Source organism: Rhinatrema bivittatum, chromosome 7, assembly GCF_901001135.1.
Source record: "Rhinatrema bivittatum chromosome 7, aRhiBiv1.1, whole genome shotgun sequence".
Taxonomy (NCBI): domain Eukaryota; kingdom Metazoa; phylum Chordata; class Amphibia; order Gymnophiona; family Rhinatrematidae; genus Rhinatrema; species Rhinatrema bivittatum.
The window spans coordinates 141,611,613-141,627,518 of NC_042621.1; the positions used below are offsets into that span (position 1 = coordinate 141,611,613).

The following is a 15,906-nucleotide window of genomic DNA, read 5'->3' on the forward strand; positions in this document are numbered from 1 at the left end:
GCTATATCCTTCTATGAGATTCAGAGGCTGTAGAGCTACCCTCTCAATATCCTGGCTGTAAGGGCCAGGGACCTGATGATGGGATGGCACAACAGCCCCAATCTCAAGTGATAAGATTTGGGGAATTCCCCAGCCTAATAGGATTCTGAATAGACATCTCCTGCAGGAGATGGAGCCAGATCCGTCTCCTGGTCTCAGTTTCAACAAGGTCTTTGCAACAAGACAAAGTTGAGGATATGTGAACAGTAGGCCTTGGCCACAAGTCAGGGTGAAGCGTAACCAAAGTGATAAAGGGCATGAAACACCTCCCCCCTATGAGGAAAGGATGAAGTTAAGGCGGTCAAGCTTGGAGAAGAGATGGCTGAAGGGGGGATATAATACAGGTCTATAAAACCATGAAAACCTGGAACTGGTAAATGCAAATCGGCTATTTACTTTTTCTGATAATACAAGGCCTAGGGTGTACCTCATGAAGTTTGCAAGTAGCACATTTAAAACAAATCAAAACATTATTTCACTCATGTGGTTAAGGCAGTGTAGCTGGGTTTAGAAAAGGTTTGACACGTTCCTGGAGGAGAAGTCCATAAACCGTTAATAGCCACTGCTTGTTGCTGGCATTAGTAGCATGGAATTTATTTAGTATTTGGGTACTTGCCAGGTACTTGTGACATGGATTGGCCAATATTGGAAATGGGATACTGGGCTTGATGGACCCTTGGCCTGACCCAGTATGGCATATCTTATGTTCTTATGTTTTAAGGCATCCAACACTAGTCTGCCTTGAGTCCCTTTTCTGGAGAAGGGTAGGACCTTTCTGTTCAGAGGGGATACAAACAGGTCTATCACAGGTATGGCCCCACTCATAGAATATTCAATTCACCACCACCTCAGAAACTATTTGTGGGTTTAGAGTGCTCTGTCCACCAGTACATTCTCCTCAGCTACCAGATATGTGGCCCCGAGAAGCATTCCCTGAGAAAGTTCAGTCCCACATCGGGAAACAGACATAGGAGGTATGATCCTGTTCCTCCCTGCTTGTTGATGTAAAATATTTATACTTGGTTGTTAGTTTGGACAACTTTTTGTTGGCCAATTGATCTCTGAAAGCCTTCAGAGCATACCAAACAGCTAAGCTCTATAAAGTTTATTTGATGAAGATTTTCCTGAGCTGACCACAGACTGTATGCAGAGTCCCTCTACGGATGCTCTCCAACCCAGGTTAGATAATCTGAACTGGTGGAACTTGAAAGAGCACACCCTGGCTAGATTGGAATGAGTCAGCCACCAGGACAGGGAAGTCTTCAGAGGCTGGATGATTCATATGACTTGATCCCACTGGGATTGGAGGATTCATTGGGCTCTTCTCATGAGGACATGCCAAAAGGTATGGACCATTGATGCCATGAGACTCAACATGGCTGCTGACTCAATTGTATCTTCTCTACTGCTGATAAATGTGCTAATCTACTATGAGAGGAAGGCTCTTGCCCGAGTCATGTCTAGCAGTACTCCTATAAATTTCCAATGAGATGATGGGCTCAAATGGTACTTGAGATAGTTAAGGAGGAACCCTAGCATGTCAATACCCAGATGGCTTTATCAATTGATTCTGTGGTACCTTCCTGAAATGTGCTCTTGATCAATCATCCAGGCAGGGGAACACATGCACAGTCACCACTGTAAGCCAGTTTGTGAATGCTAGGCCAAAAGGCAGTCTGCAATACTGGAGGTGGTGATCCCCTACTATGAATCTGATATATTTTGTATGACTTTAAAGTCTCTCTTTGCTGGTGTAAGTATCATTTAGATCTAGAGAGTATAACTAATCCCCTTTTTCAAGAAAGGGAATCAAAGTGCCCAGGGAAACAATGTTGAACTTTTGAGGAATGTGTTCAAGACCCTTAGGTCTAGAATGGAATAAAGCTCTCGTTTTCTATAGGATCAGGAAATACTTGAGTAGAATTCCCACCCTCTTTTCCCTGATGGAACAGACTTGACTGCAATGGTCTCTAAAAGGGAGATTAGCTCCAGTTACAGCAGTTCTTGTTGCTGAGAAATCCCCCCCAAGCAAGATCTTGTGGGTGATTTGGAGGTATGACCAGTAGGTGAAGTCTGTACCCTTTTCCTACTATGCTAAGGACCTGTGTCCAAAGATACAATAAGCCAACAGTTTACATAGAATTTCTGTCTTGCTCCAGCAGGAAGGGCCTCTGGGCATACTAGATTATGGCCATGTTCTCTACACTCCAGATACAAACCCTTCTCAGGTTTTAGTTGTGATGTTGGCTTTTTCTTGGTGGCCCTCAGCTGCTTAGGATAAGCATGAGGAACTTGCTATTGATGGGTCTCGGGGGGGGGGGGGGGGGGGGGGAAGAGAAGGTGGAAGAAAACATTTCAGCTGATAAAAACATTGCCTTGGTACCCTGCTCAGATACCTTTATTCACCTTATTTTCAAAGATTCTCTATTGTATGGCACATCCTCAAGTCTTTCCCGGACATCTGGTTAGAGGTTAACAGCCATGTGAATCTGCAAGTGCCAATATTTACTGCAGAGAGGCTTAGTACTGTCTCAAAATCAAAGATCAAGCAGCCCATGTGTTTTTCATGCTCCATACCCTTTGTGCACTAGTGATTCAAAGCTGCTGCTGTCATGCTGCTTTTGAGGAAGCTGCTCTACCACTTCTTAAACTTTCTTCAGAGTGTCCTGCATATATTAGCGCATGAAGAGCTGGTAGGATACTATGTGGGCATTGAATGTAGCTCCCTAAAACTCTTTCTTCCCAAGAGAATCCAAGGTGTGACCCCATGGCCATAAAGAAGGTGCTGGACCTCTTGAGAGTGGATTCAACCACCGGAGATTGCTGCAGAAGCTGTTTTTTGAATCTGGGAGCCTTCTGATGTGCTCTCTCACGTTTTCTTATTTACTGCAGCCACAAAGGCGGCTTCTCCCACATCCTCATCTAAACTTCCTGTATGATCTTGTGGACTGGGACTGCCACGATATCTTTAAGCGGCTCCCCAAACTGGAGAAGTCCAACGGCTGGGTTCTGGACTTATCCTCTTTCTGCAAAGTAAATGGAATGGCTTCTTCCATTCTCTGGAAGAAGTCGGGAAAAGGAGAGGACTGTAGAGCAGACCCAGTTGATGCCTCCTGATTAGAGATCCATAGTCATATCCCCCAAGAATATTCTGAATTCAAAGCCATGTGGTAGAGTCCTAGACCTCAACAAGCTTCTGCATCTTAAGAAAACTTCCTCCCCCGAAAGCATCTGTGCTGCTGCTGTCAATACCTCTCTGTGAACTGACATTGATGTAGATCCATTGGATAGCTACAGAACACCCTAGTATCAGCTGGATGTCAGGTTACACGGACACAGAGGCTCTTGATACTGGAGCACTGATGATTTGCATCGCTCTGTCCAAGGCCTGCTGGATCTTCCTATCCAGCTCTCTCTCAGACTGCAGATGTCAACAACCTGGGAAGCAATAGGAAAAGCTTCAATGCTGGAACTGACAAGGCTGAACCCTTTGCCTTCTTTGGGTGGGAGGAAATAAATGACTTATCTTGTTGGTGCTCAATGTCAAGGGGGATTAATGCCCTCCTGATGAGGATGCACTGCCAGTAGTCAATGTAGCTCCAAAGTCCTTCAATGTAGATACCTCTGATACAGATGGGCCATGAGCAAAAGCCAGGATAGACGCCCTCTGGTGTCTATCCTGGCTTTTGACACCACCTAGATATCACCTAGATATCACCACCTAGATATCACCACCTGGTGATATCTAGGTGGTGTCCCCTCTGTTGCACAGAGGGGACACCTAGATATCTTGGGTGGTCCCCAAAGCAGAGAACACATCTATCAAGGAGGTCCATGATTAACAAGACCCTTTCATACAGGGGAAATTTGTTGATGCTGGTCATCCTGAGTGAGGCATTGGGCAAGAAACAAGCACAGCAAAAACCAACTCGATGACACAAAACAGTAATCAATGTTGCCTCAGTGCACCAATACCGGTATGCCACACAAGCACCAAAATAGAAAAATATTTAAACGAAAAAAAAGTCTACATAGGCGACTGAAAAGAAGAACAGACCGTGGGACCTGGCAACAGACACATCCTGCCACATTAGGAAACAAGGTTCTTTTGCAGCAGGAGAAATGAAAACTTGCATTCTGTGGGCTCCATGGAAAAGATGAGTTTCTAGAAAATTTCATATTGAATTTCCGTGCCTAGCTCCATCTGATGTCACCCCATGTGAGAGGACAGTCATCCTGTTTGCCTTCTGAGAAATCAGACATTCTGGTGGAGCATGAATATGTGAAAATGTACAACAGAAAAGTACTTTAATAGTTTCACTCACTGTAAAAAGTTAAGCTACAATATAAATAAGGTTCATATACTTACACTGCAAACAAAGTCAGGTTCTATCATCACTAAAAGCAGCTTCAGGAATTCCGCTGTATACTGAGTAACAAGTTGATTGCACTAGAAAAGAAAGCACAAAGAAAACCTGCTGAGTGATGAAGTATGGCCTTTATATAATCACTGAATTAAAAAGTAATGTAAATGTTTCTAAATCACAGTCAGTCATTGTTTGAGAAGATCCGATACAGTGCTGCAACTAGGTATGAGTGGGTTAACTACACCAAGTACGGCCACTAGAAAGGGGGACAGACTTTCTAGCTCACATATTACTACTTCTCATGCTTAAAGCAGGAGAAACTGATGGGACCAGTCCTAGGCTCAGCAGCCACAATAGTAGCTGTCAGAAAATGTGACGTCTGGGCCACTGTACAATCACAGACCCATCTCCCATCCAATCAGAAAGGGTCTGTGAGTGGGTAACGCAAGGCCTTTGTGTGCTGACTCAGGCCTCACACTCATGGACTGCCATCGCCAGGCCTATTGCCAGATTAATCTGTGACACAGTCAGTCTTGGGAAGAAAATTGAGCTCCCCTTTCTGTAGGGACTAGCCAGTTAGTAGTTACCCCCCTCTCCCCCCCCCAAAAAAAAAAAAAAATAGATGTGTGCAACTGTGAACCAAACAAGAGTGCAGGCTGAGTAACATAAAATGGAAGTTAAGTAATGTGCGACAGTCCTTATAGTTTTAATGTAAATGCCCATGAGACAACACTGACGACAAGAAACCTGCTATTGTACGCCATATAGAACAATTTGTCTTCATCTTACAATTTAGTTGGTACAAGCCAGACAATCTTGCTGAGCTTTGTGGCCTTGAAAACTTTGGATACAGTCAAGAGATCCATTTTGGTAGGCCAGATGTCTAATACACAGTCATCCATATGAAATCTACATGTATGTACTAGCTAGGAAGCAGCAGCAGCAGCTTTGGAAACCCAGTCTTCTGCCAGTAGATCGTGGTAATATCCCAATCACAATATCAACTTTTAGATCCTAAGCATATGCATAAAGCCTGAAGAGAGCCAGAAGCAGCAGCTTTAAAAGGGGCTGACTAACAAAGGACGTCAAACAAAACCTCTAATGAAGCTTCCAGACCAAACTTCTAGCACTGGCTTCCAGCCAGGAGTTCAAAACTGAGCAGCCCAGCCCTACACTCCACTAACTTTGGAATACCTGCTGAACCATTCTTGCATGTGCCTTTGCAAGCCAAGCTAATGTTCATTCTTGTCTCCTGCCTGCTGTGCTGGAACTGTGATGTTAAGCTGTTGCTTGTCAGCCTGGGATACAACTGGCTGCCCTCTGTGCCAAGATGGGACCCTGCCCTGATTCCCCCAAACCTTTGTTGCAGACAACTGGGATTGCAGCAGAGTGTGGGCATGCCAGAGACTGTTCTCAGGAAATGTAAGACTGGTTAGTTACTACTTCTAAGTGAGGTAATTAAATCACAATGCGTCTAATGTGAGAGTTGAATTAGAGGCAGACACAGGGTGGGACGAGGTGTCAATATTCTAAGAAATTTTGCCAGATCACTCACAAGTGACTTGGCTAAATGGAAAATTTTGAATATTAAGTAACTCATCTGTCAAAATTTAGCCAGATATAAAGGAGGTGTTCTGGGGTGGGGTAAAATTATCTGACTAACTTGGCCAATTTTCAACTATAATCCGCTATGTTATCCAGCCTTGTATGGCCAGATAACCTGCCACACAACCGGATCTCTTCAAAAGATAACAGGTTAAGTGGCACTCATGCTTTAAAAAAAAAAGAAAAAAAAAAAAGTCTTGACTGGGGGCATCCCAGTCCAATTCTCCTCCCTGACCCATATGAACTTTAAAAAGCCTCTGCTGGCCAAGCCTGGCCCCTATGCAACCCCTCCGATGAAAAATGTAAAAATTAAAGAGACTCTCCCACTAAAAGAAAATAAAAATAAGGCTTCCTTGCTCCACCCATAACTCTCCCAACCACCCAGTACATCGAGTCCCATTTCCAGCACTGGGGATCACAATATGCTGTGATTCTGGCTACTTCTAGCATTGGCGCTGGCAGCATTACTGTCCAACGGCCCGGTCCAGGAAATGGGCCAAGGTTCTGGCAGAATCTGGGGGGAGCGGTAAATGGGACATTTTTTTACTTCCTTTTATCAAGGAGAGGGGGGCAGGAAGATGCAGGCAGCATGCACTTTTCAAACCTGAGGCATGGGGGGGGGGGGGGGGGGGGGGAAGGGGGAACTTGGCCAGCTGGGACCTTTAAAATTTTGGAGGGGGGGGGGTAATCAGGACAAGAAGACCACGGTCAAGATTTTTTATTTTTTTTATAAATATGAGTGCTACTTAACAAGATATCTTTTGACAATATCCAGTTAAGTGGCAGGTTATCTGGCTAGAAAAGGTTGGATAACTAACTGATCATATAAAAACATAAGAACATTACATAAGATTTACCATACTGGGTCAAACCGAAAGTCCATCAAAAGCCCAGCATCCTGTTTAGAACAGTGGCCAGGGTCACAAGTTTCTGGCAGGATCCCAGAAGGTTGAGATTCCATGCTGGTGATCCAAGGGATAAGCCATAGATTTCCCCCCCCCCAAGTTCACCTTAATGGTTTACAGACATTTCTTCCAGAAACTTGTCCAAACCTTTTTTTTTTAAACCCAGCCACACTAAACAGCTTTTACCACATCCTCTGGCAACAAATTCCAGAGTTTATTTGTTGATTAAAAAAAAAAAGTTTCTCCTATTTGTCTTAAATGTCTTTTTTGTCCCTTAGTTTTTATGTTTAAATTTATTTCAAGATAATGCATAGAAAATGATATGCATGGCACATATCTGGTTCTGAAGAATACCATAAAAATTCCAAACAGTAGACAAAAGAATTCAAAAATATGTTCTTCGGCTATGATCCCTAGTTTTTCTACATTTTGAAAGCATAAACCACCAATTTGCTTTTACCTGTTCCACTCCACTCATTTTACAGACAGATCTCTGTCATCTTCCCTCATCCGTCCTCTCCAAGCTGAAGAGCCCTAACCTCTTTAGTCTCACTTTATAGGAGAATCGTTCCATATACCCTTTATCGTTTTGGTCACCCTTCTCTGTACTTCTAATTTTGCTCTATCTGCTTTGTGAGGTGGTGACCACACTAATGAGCAGTATAGAGGCATTATGATATTCTGTTTCATTCCCCATTCTTTTTCTAACAATTCTTAGCATTCTATTTGCTTTCTTTGGCTGCTGCTGCATACTGAGCAGAGAATTTCAATATATTATCCACAAAGATGCCTTTTTCTGGTTGGTGACTCCCAGTGTGAAGCCTTGCAATTTGGGTTGCTCTTTCCTATGTGCATCACTTTTCACTTGCCCACATTAAATGTCATCTGCCATTTGGATGTCCAGTCTTTTAAGGTCCTCCTGCATTTTCTCTCAAGCATCTTGTGATTTAACAGCTTTGAATAATTTTGTAACAAATTTGATTACCTCACACATTCCCATTTCTAGGCCATTTATAAGTATGTTAAAAAGCAGCAGTCTCAGTACAGATTCTTGTAATACTCCACTATTAAGCTTTCTCTACTGAGAAAATGGACCATTTAGTCCGACTGTTTTCTATTTTTTAATCAGTTCTCTAGCCACAAGACATTGCCTCTTATCCCATGACTTTTTAATTTCCTCATGAGTCTCCAAGTACTTTGTCAAATGATTGAGAATCCAGATACTCTTTCAACTGGCTCACTTTTAATCCACATCTTCAACAAGTGTAGCAGATTGGTAAGGCAAGACTTTCCTTGACTAAATGATTATTGGCTTTGTCTCATTAAACTATGACTATATGTTCAATAATTTTGTTCTTTATAATATTTTCAACCATTTTTCTGGGCACTAACATCAGGTACCAGTCGATAGTTTAATCTCTCTGCTACGGCCATGTCTCCCCCCTTAGAGCCCCCTTTACCCTCTATCATCTAATGGTCCAAATGACTCCCTTGCACACTTTTTGCTTATAAAGTACTTGAAAAATGTTATGCGTTTTTGCTTCCACAGCAAGCTTCTGATCAATGCTTTGCATCTAACTTACCAGTACTTATGCTGTTTCCTGTTTTTTCTTCATTCTGATCCCTTCTCTATTTTTGAGAAATGTGCTTTTGGCTAAAATAGCCTCTTCCACCTCACCTTTTAACCATGCCAGCAGCTGCTTTGTCTTCCTTCCCCCTTTGTTTTGTTTAATGAGTGGAATACATTTGATTTGAGTTTCCAAGATGGCATTTTTAAACAACGTCCATGCCTGATTTAAACTCTTAACCTTTGCAGTTGCTCCTTTCAGTTTTTCACTAACCATTTTTTCTTCATCACATATAATCTCCCTTTTGATAGTTAAATTCTCTTACAGGAAATTTCCTTAGTGTTCTCCCTCCAGTTAGTGTCAAATTTGATGTTATGAGCACTATTGCCAAATATGGCCCCAACACCTCTTGCACCAAATTATGCATACCATTAAGGATCAGGTGTAAAATAGCACCCCCTCTTGTTTGTTTTTGTACCAGCTGCTCTACGAAGCAGTCATTTATTTCAATTAGAAACTCCTCCTTATCTTATCTTGATGTGATATTTATCCAGAGTACTTGAAAATACCCATGACTACTGTGTTGCTAATTTTGTTAGCATTTGATTATCTATGAATTCGGGCCAGGAGAATGATAGAACACCCTCATTGCTATTCTATTATCCTTCTCATATGGAATGTCTATTCATAAAAATTCTACAGTGCATGGTTTCCTGCAGAACTTTTATCCTGTGACTATGCCCTTTAACTCCTCCAATTTGATCCATCCTATCATTGCGGTATTATTTATTCCCTGGTACCTTGATTATTCTCCTTCCACCAGGTCTCTGAGATGCCAATTATAGCTCCCTCTTTATTCAGAGCTATACATTCTAACTTTCCCATCTTATTTTTGTTTAAATATGTGTTTATGAAATATCTGACTACAAACAAAGCAAATCATCTTGTCAGTATCTGCATATTTGAAAAAAGAAACATAAGAATGAGACATTCAATAGACTTCATGGCAATTAGCAGCCTGGGTGTTTGTCAGGTTACAATTCAAACAGTTTTGTTTCCAATTTCTTCTTAATCCCTCCCCAGCCTGCCAACCCTCTTGCCGCGTTTTATTGTATTTTCCTCCTTTCAGTTCACTGTAAACCGGCATGATGTGCCTTACGAATGTCAGTAAAGAAAAGCTTATAAATAAATAATCAATCCCTCCTCCCCATATTGGCTCTCATTATGCACAATGTTGATATCTTCACAGCTCAACCTGGATGGCTTACTCTGTCCAAACCAGGCAAATTTGACGTCAAGCACTCCAAAATGGGAAGTACTGTCTGACACCCATCTCCCCTGCATCCCTCAATCCCCCCCTCCCCCCAGTATTTACAGAATTTACGGATCAGTCTACTGTGCCAAGTGACTATTGGACATAACTTATGTTATCTATAAACTGTTCAAAAGTAAACTCCTAGCTTTACCAGAAAGACTCCGAATATTTATCCCAGGCATTCAGAAACTACTTTTTATAGGTAAAGGATGCATGTGCTGACAGATTCCATGATCATATTATGCAATGCATTTCTCCATTGCCAAAATGACAGTGGACCATTCTTCCAATGCAGCAAAATAGAACATTTCCCCTGTACCAGGACCTTCCAGATCAAAAGTCTGTCTCCTCTTTTCCTCACCCTATTAGAAAAGCCCAGGCCAAATAACACTAATTCCAGATTCAGAGGGATCTTATAGCCCAAAATGTTCCCCAAATAAATTAAGATCCTTGTCCAAAATTTTTTTTTAATTGGACAAGTCCAAAATACATGGGGTGAAGGATCTCTTCTCTTTTAAACACTTTGAAAATATTCAGAAAGTGTAATTCATGCCTTATAGGCCACCATCGGAGAAATATACACAGTATGAAGGAATTTAAATTGTAATTCTGACATATATTCGAAGACAAGTCTCAAATGCTAGAAACAGGAAAGTAAACCTGAGGAAAAAAAAAATTTCTTTCCATCCTTCATTTCTTCCAGAGTGGTCCTATCCAGTTATCCTGTTTAATCTTCTACAACCCTTTATGTAAAATCGGGCAAGTGAGAGTTTTGTACGCTCTACTTGAGAAAAAAAATCTTATTACTTCTAATTTAGCCATATCTAAGTCATCTTTATTTAAAAGAGAACATAATGTTGCAGCTGCAAATACAAGAAGAGATCTGAATCTTGAAAACCAAATTGGGGGAACTACTATTTAACTTCAAAGAAACTGTCTGCTTCTTTCATGCCCAGCATAGCTATGCATTTAGCACTGTGCTGGCCAGCCCAGGGGACAGGACACCCAGATTTGCATGTAGAGCACTGCGCCGATATATATCAGAGGTCACTGCTCTCTCTCAGTATCTATGTAAATGGACTGCCATTGCTTAAAGGGGTCAATGGCCTGAGTCAAACCTCCCCCCACCCCCATAAAGTAAAGCAGAGTTGCTTACCTGTAACAGTTGTTCTCCTAGGACAGCAGGATGTTAGTCCTCACACATGGGTGACATCGGATGTAGTCCCGCATGGAAAACATATCAAAGTTTCTAGAACTTTGACTAGGCATACTAAGCATGCCCTATATCACAAGTCCACACAGGATCCATCTTCAGTTTCTTAACATAGAAATAAGAAAAATAAAATGGAGAAACCCAACTCAGCAGAGTGGGGGGATGTGTTTCGTGAGGACCAACATCCTGCTGTCGTAGGAGAACACCAGTTACACTTAAGCAACTCTGCTTTCTCCTAGGAAAAGCAGGATGGTAGCCCTCACACATGGGTGAATCCTTAGCTAAAGGCTGCTCCCCAACACAAAAGGGGATCAACAAGCACCAACCAGGTGCCAATGGGCATAACCACCACAGTGCTGTTGGTAACAGAGGGGGAGACAGCCTGAATCCAAACAATGGGCCCTAGGCAGGAAGAGTTGGATTCTATACCTCAAAGAGATTCTGAAGAACAGTAGGTTTGGCCGCTCTGTCATGTCGGCTATCCCTATACAGACAGTAGTGAGATATGAATGGTTGGACAAAATTCCACATCATAGCTTTGCAGATCTCCATGGGAACTGCTCGCAAGTAGGCCACCAATGTTGCCATGACTGACAGAATGAGTCCTGACATGACCCCCAAGATGCAGTCCTGCCTGGGCATAACAGAGGAGATGCAATTTGCTAGCCAATTAGATAGTGTCTGTTTGGCAACGGCAACTCCCAATCTATTCCTATGAAAAGCAATTAAAAATTGGGTGAATTGTCTATCGTTTCTGTCTGCTCCAGGTAGAAGGCTAAGGCTCTCTTGCAATCCAGACTGTGCAGCACTCATTCGCCTTGGTGCGAATGGAGCCTGGGAAAGAACGTTGGCAGGACGATTGACTGATTAAGAAGGAAATCCATCACCACCTTAGGGTGCATATGCAACACCATCATGTCATGATAAAAACTTCGTATAAGGCTTGGAACTTGCTGATCCTGCGTGATTAAGTGACTTCCACCAAAAATGACCTTTCATAAGAACATAACATACTGGGTCGGACCAAGGGTCCATCAAGCCCAGCATCCTGTTTCCAACAGTGGCCAATCCAGGCCATAAGAACCTGGCAAGTACCCAAAAACTACGTCTATTCCATGTTACTGAACACAGCTATACTAACCACATCCTCTGGCAACAAATTCCAGAGTTTAATTGTGCGTGCGTGAAAAAACTCTCTCCGATTAGTTTTAAATGTGCCACATGCTAACTTCATGGAGTGCCCCTTAATCTTTCTATTATCCGAAAGAGTAAATAACCGATTCATATTTACCCATTCTAGACCTCTTATGATTTTAAACACCTTTATCATATCCCCCCTCAGCCGTCTCTACTCCAAGCTGAAAAGTCCTAACCTCTTTAGTCTTTCCTCATAGGGGAGCTGTTCCATTCCCTTTATCATTTTGATCACCCTTCTCTGTACCTTCTCCATCGCAACTATATCTTTTTTGAGATGCGGCAACCAGAATTGTACACAGTTTTCAAGGTGCGGTCTCACCATGGAGCGATACAGAGGCATTATGACATTTTCCGTTTTATTCACCATTCCCTTTCTAATAATTCCTAACATTGTTTGCTTTTTTGACTGCTGCAGCACACTGAACCGATGATTTCCATGTGTTATCCACTATGATGTCTAGATCTCTTTCTTGGGTGGTAGCTCCTAATATGAAATCTAACATTGGATAACTATAGCATGGGTTATTTTTCCCTATATGCATCACCTTGCACTTATATTAAATTTCATCTGCCATGTCGATGCCCAATTTTCCAGTCTCACAATGTCTTCCTGCAATTTAATCACAATCTACTTGTGATTTAACTATGAACAATTTTGTATCTGCAAATTTGATAACCTCACTAGTCATATTTCTTTGCAGATCATTTATAAATATATTGAAAAGTACGGGTCCCAATACAGGGCAAGTATTTCAGGTTACAAGTGTGCAGCAGCTCAAAAGGAGCTTTCATTAGCTGAGTTAGTACCACGCTGAGGTCCCAAGACACAGTGGAAGGCTTTAAGGGAGGTTTCAACTGAAGTAGGCTCTGCATGAAACATTCAACTATAGGCTGTACAGAGATGGGCATACCATCTACACCTTGGTGGTATGCACTAATTGCACCAAGACAGAGTTGGTTTTAGGCCAGCTTCCGATAGGTGCAGAAGGTAATCAAGCAGTTTTTGTGTGGGGCAGGTAACAGATCTAGGGCCTTTAGCTCACACTACACAGAAAACCTTCTCCACTTCAGTCTATATGACTTTCTAGTGGAAGGCTTCCTAGAAGCTACCAGGACCCAAGACACATCTTCGGAAAGATCAACCCTAGTGACTCCAACACAAGGATCAATCTGCCCCTGCCTGAGAGATGCTCTTGACCAGCCAATCGTCCACATACGGGAAAACATGCACTTCCAATCTGCAGAGGTGTGCCCCTACTACAGCTAGGTACTTCATAAAGACACACGAGGCAGAAACCAATATTGGAACTGCTGTTTTTTCACCACAAATCTGAGATACATCGAGATCTTTCCAGGTCACAGGAAGTGAGTTTACATGTCCTTTAAATTGAGAGAGCATAGGGAATCAGGGTGCCCAGGGAAACTTTCTTGAACTCTTCTTTTTTTAAAAACTTGTTCAAGGCCCTCAGGTCTAGAATAGAATGGAGTCCCCCCTGTTCTCCTTAGAATCAGGAAGTGCCAGGAGTAGAATCCCTGCCCTCTTTGCTTTGGTGGGAAAGGCTCGACCCATTCTGGCTGTTAAGAGGTTGGAGAATTCCCATAACAGTACCTCCTGATGCATTAACTGCCCCCAAAACAGGCATGCAGGAGAATTTGGCATGACACCGAATAGATTCGAATTGATACTCTTAAAAGAGGATGGACAGAACTGGTCCGAGGTTATACTGAGCCACCCATTCATGTCTTGAGTAGAGGTGGCTGGCTTATGCCCCCTACGATCTAGTCAAAACCCTGTCCTGGGATTTGGCTGGGGCACCGGTTGGGGCTTGGGAGCTCGCGGCTGTCCCAGGCAGCAGTGAGCGCTTACCCTCTGCGAATGGGAGTGAGGGGCCGGAGCATAGGACTTCCTCTGGCAATAGAAAGACCTCCTCTGACCCTGCCTCGCAGACCTCCTGGCTGAGAAGGGAGGGTCTGAAATGCTGGCACAGAGATGCTGGAGGGTCTCATGGTCATCCCAAAACGGGACTCTTTCCTATAAATCTGGTCGGAGAACAGAGGCCCGCAGCCATGCCATTCTGAGGGTGCTGATTCCTGCTGCAGAGACTGCCATCTCGAAAACATCGTGGGTGGATGCACTGCGTGTTTTCCCACACTCCAGGTCCTGACGCACCAGTGCCAAGATATCTTGCTGCTGTTGAGGCAGCCGCTCGGCTGTCTCCTACACCTGCTTCCAGAGGCTGTGAGAATATTGGTTCATTTAGAGCTGGTAGAAGGCAATGCAGGCAATAAGCATGGGGGGGGGGGGGGGGGAAGGACTGAGGCGGAGACCTCACTTGGACGCGTGGTATACGACTAGGCATACTGAGCATGCCCAGTCAAAGTTTTAAAGACTTTGACATATGTTTTCTCATGCCGGGCTCCATCCGATGATGTACCCATGTGAGGACTACAACCCTGCTTGTTCTGGGAGAATGAAAAAATCCCAGGGATCTGCAAGGACCCTGTTTTCCATTCCTGCTATCCCTTGAGGTAGATGTAGATAAAATTCCACAAACTTTTTTTCTAAGTTTGGCGCAATCCCCGCCCTTCAATAAAATCCAGACCCTGGATGCCAGTACCTGCATCCCTTGCCCACCTTTTTTACCCACCCCCCACTTACTCACAATTCAAGTCCTGGTGATCTAGTGAGGGAACAGAGCGTCCCCTTGACACAGGGCCAGGCAGAGGCCTTTTTTCAAAATGGTACCAGCCAGGTGGACAGCCCCATCCTTTGGGCAGGGCAGCCGGCATATTTTGAAGCCACATTATTTAATTTGCATTGTATTAAGTAGTAATGAGCTGACTGGTGTGTATTTGCATACTAATCAGCACATCTAAATACATATCCTGGGGCCAGAATAATGCAAAGAATTTCAAATACCTTAGGTCTTTTACCACACACAATTTAGTGAATGAACCCCTTAGATTGTAAATCTGCTGGGGTTAGGGACTAATCTGCTTTGAAGTGTCACAAAAGGTGGGATATAAATATAAAATAAAATGTGAAAAGTGGTATATTAAGATAAACTAAAGTAAGGGGAAAGCAAGGGAATGAAGCCCCAAAGCAAAACTATTGAGACTTCGATTAGTCTGAGGGTATGCAAATTAATCTATTTAGTTATTGATAGAACTAAGTCCTGACTTTCTCAAGCCCCAGCTATCACAGTTCTGCCATCTGTTACATCTTGTAATTCAGTGCCATTGAAAAATATGTATAGTAGAAATTTAATTACACTTTTACTGTGCACTTGAAAGACAACATATGTTCTATGAGAGAAAGAGAAAGAGGAGTCATTTACAACCATAGTAATTCAGAAGACTTCTGATATCAGCACTAAAAGAGCAAAGTAGTAAAACAGATTTTGCATTACAGAATTCATATTTCCCACTCTGCTTCACATCACTTAATTTGGTGTTCATTAAGCAGTGGTTTCCAAATCCATCCCGAGGAACCCCCAAGCCAGTCGGGTTTTCAGGATGTCCACAATGAATATGCATGAGAAATGTGCATACAAGGAAGGAAGTACATGAAAATTTATCTCATGCATGTTCATTGCGGATATCCTGAAAATCCGACTGGCTGGGAGGTCCCTCAGGACAGGTTTGGAAACCACTGAATTAAGGAAAAGACAGACCAAATCTAGACATAAAACCTAAC

General features: G+C 42.8%; 1 protein-coding gene across 3 annotated transcripts in view; it reads right to left on the minus strand.

The window, feature by feature from the left end:
* PSAP (prosaposin) overlaps positions 1-15,906 on the minus strand; it is a 198,167-nt gene that overhangs the window by 17,039 nt on the left and 165,222 nt on the right. For all 3 annotated transcript variants that reach the window (XM_029609276.1, XM_029609275.1, XM_029609274.1), the window contains one exon: positions 4,409-4,489. In XM_029609276.1, the coding sequence (XP_029465136.1) occupies positions 4,409-4,489 (81 nt within the window). The remainder of the gene's footprint in view (positions 1-4,408; positions 4,490-15,906) is intronic.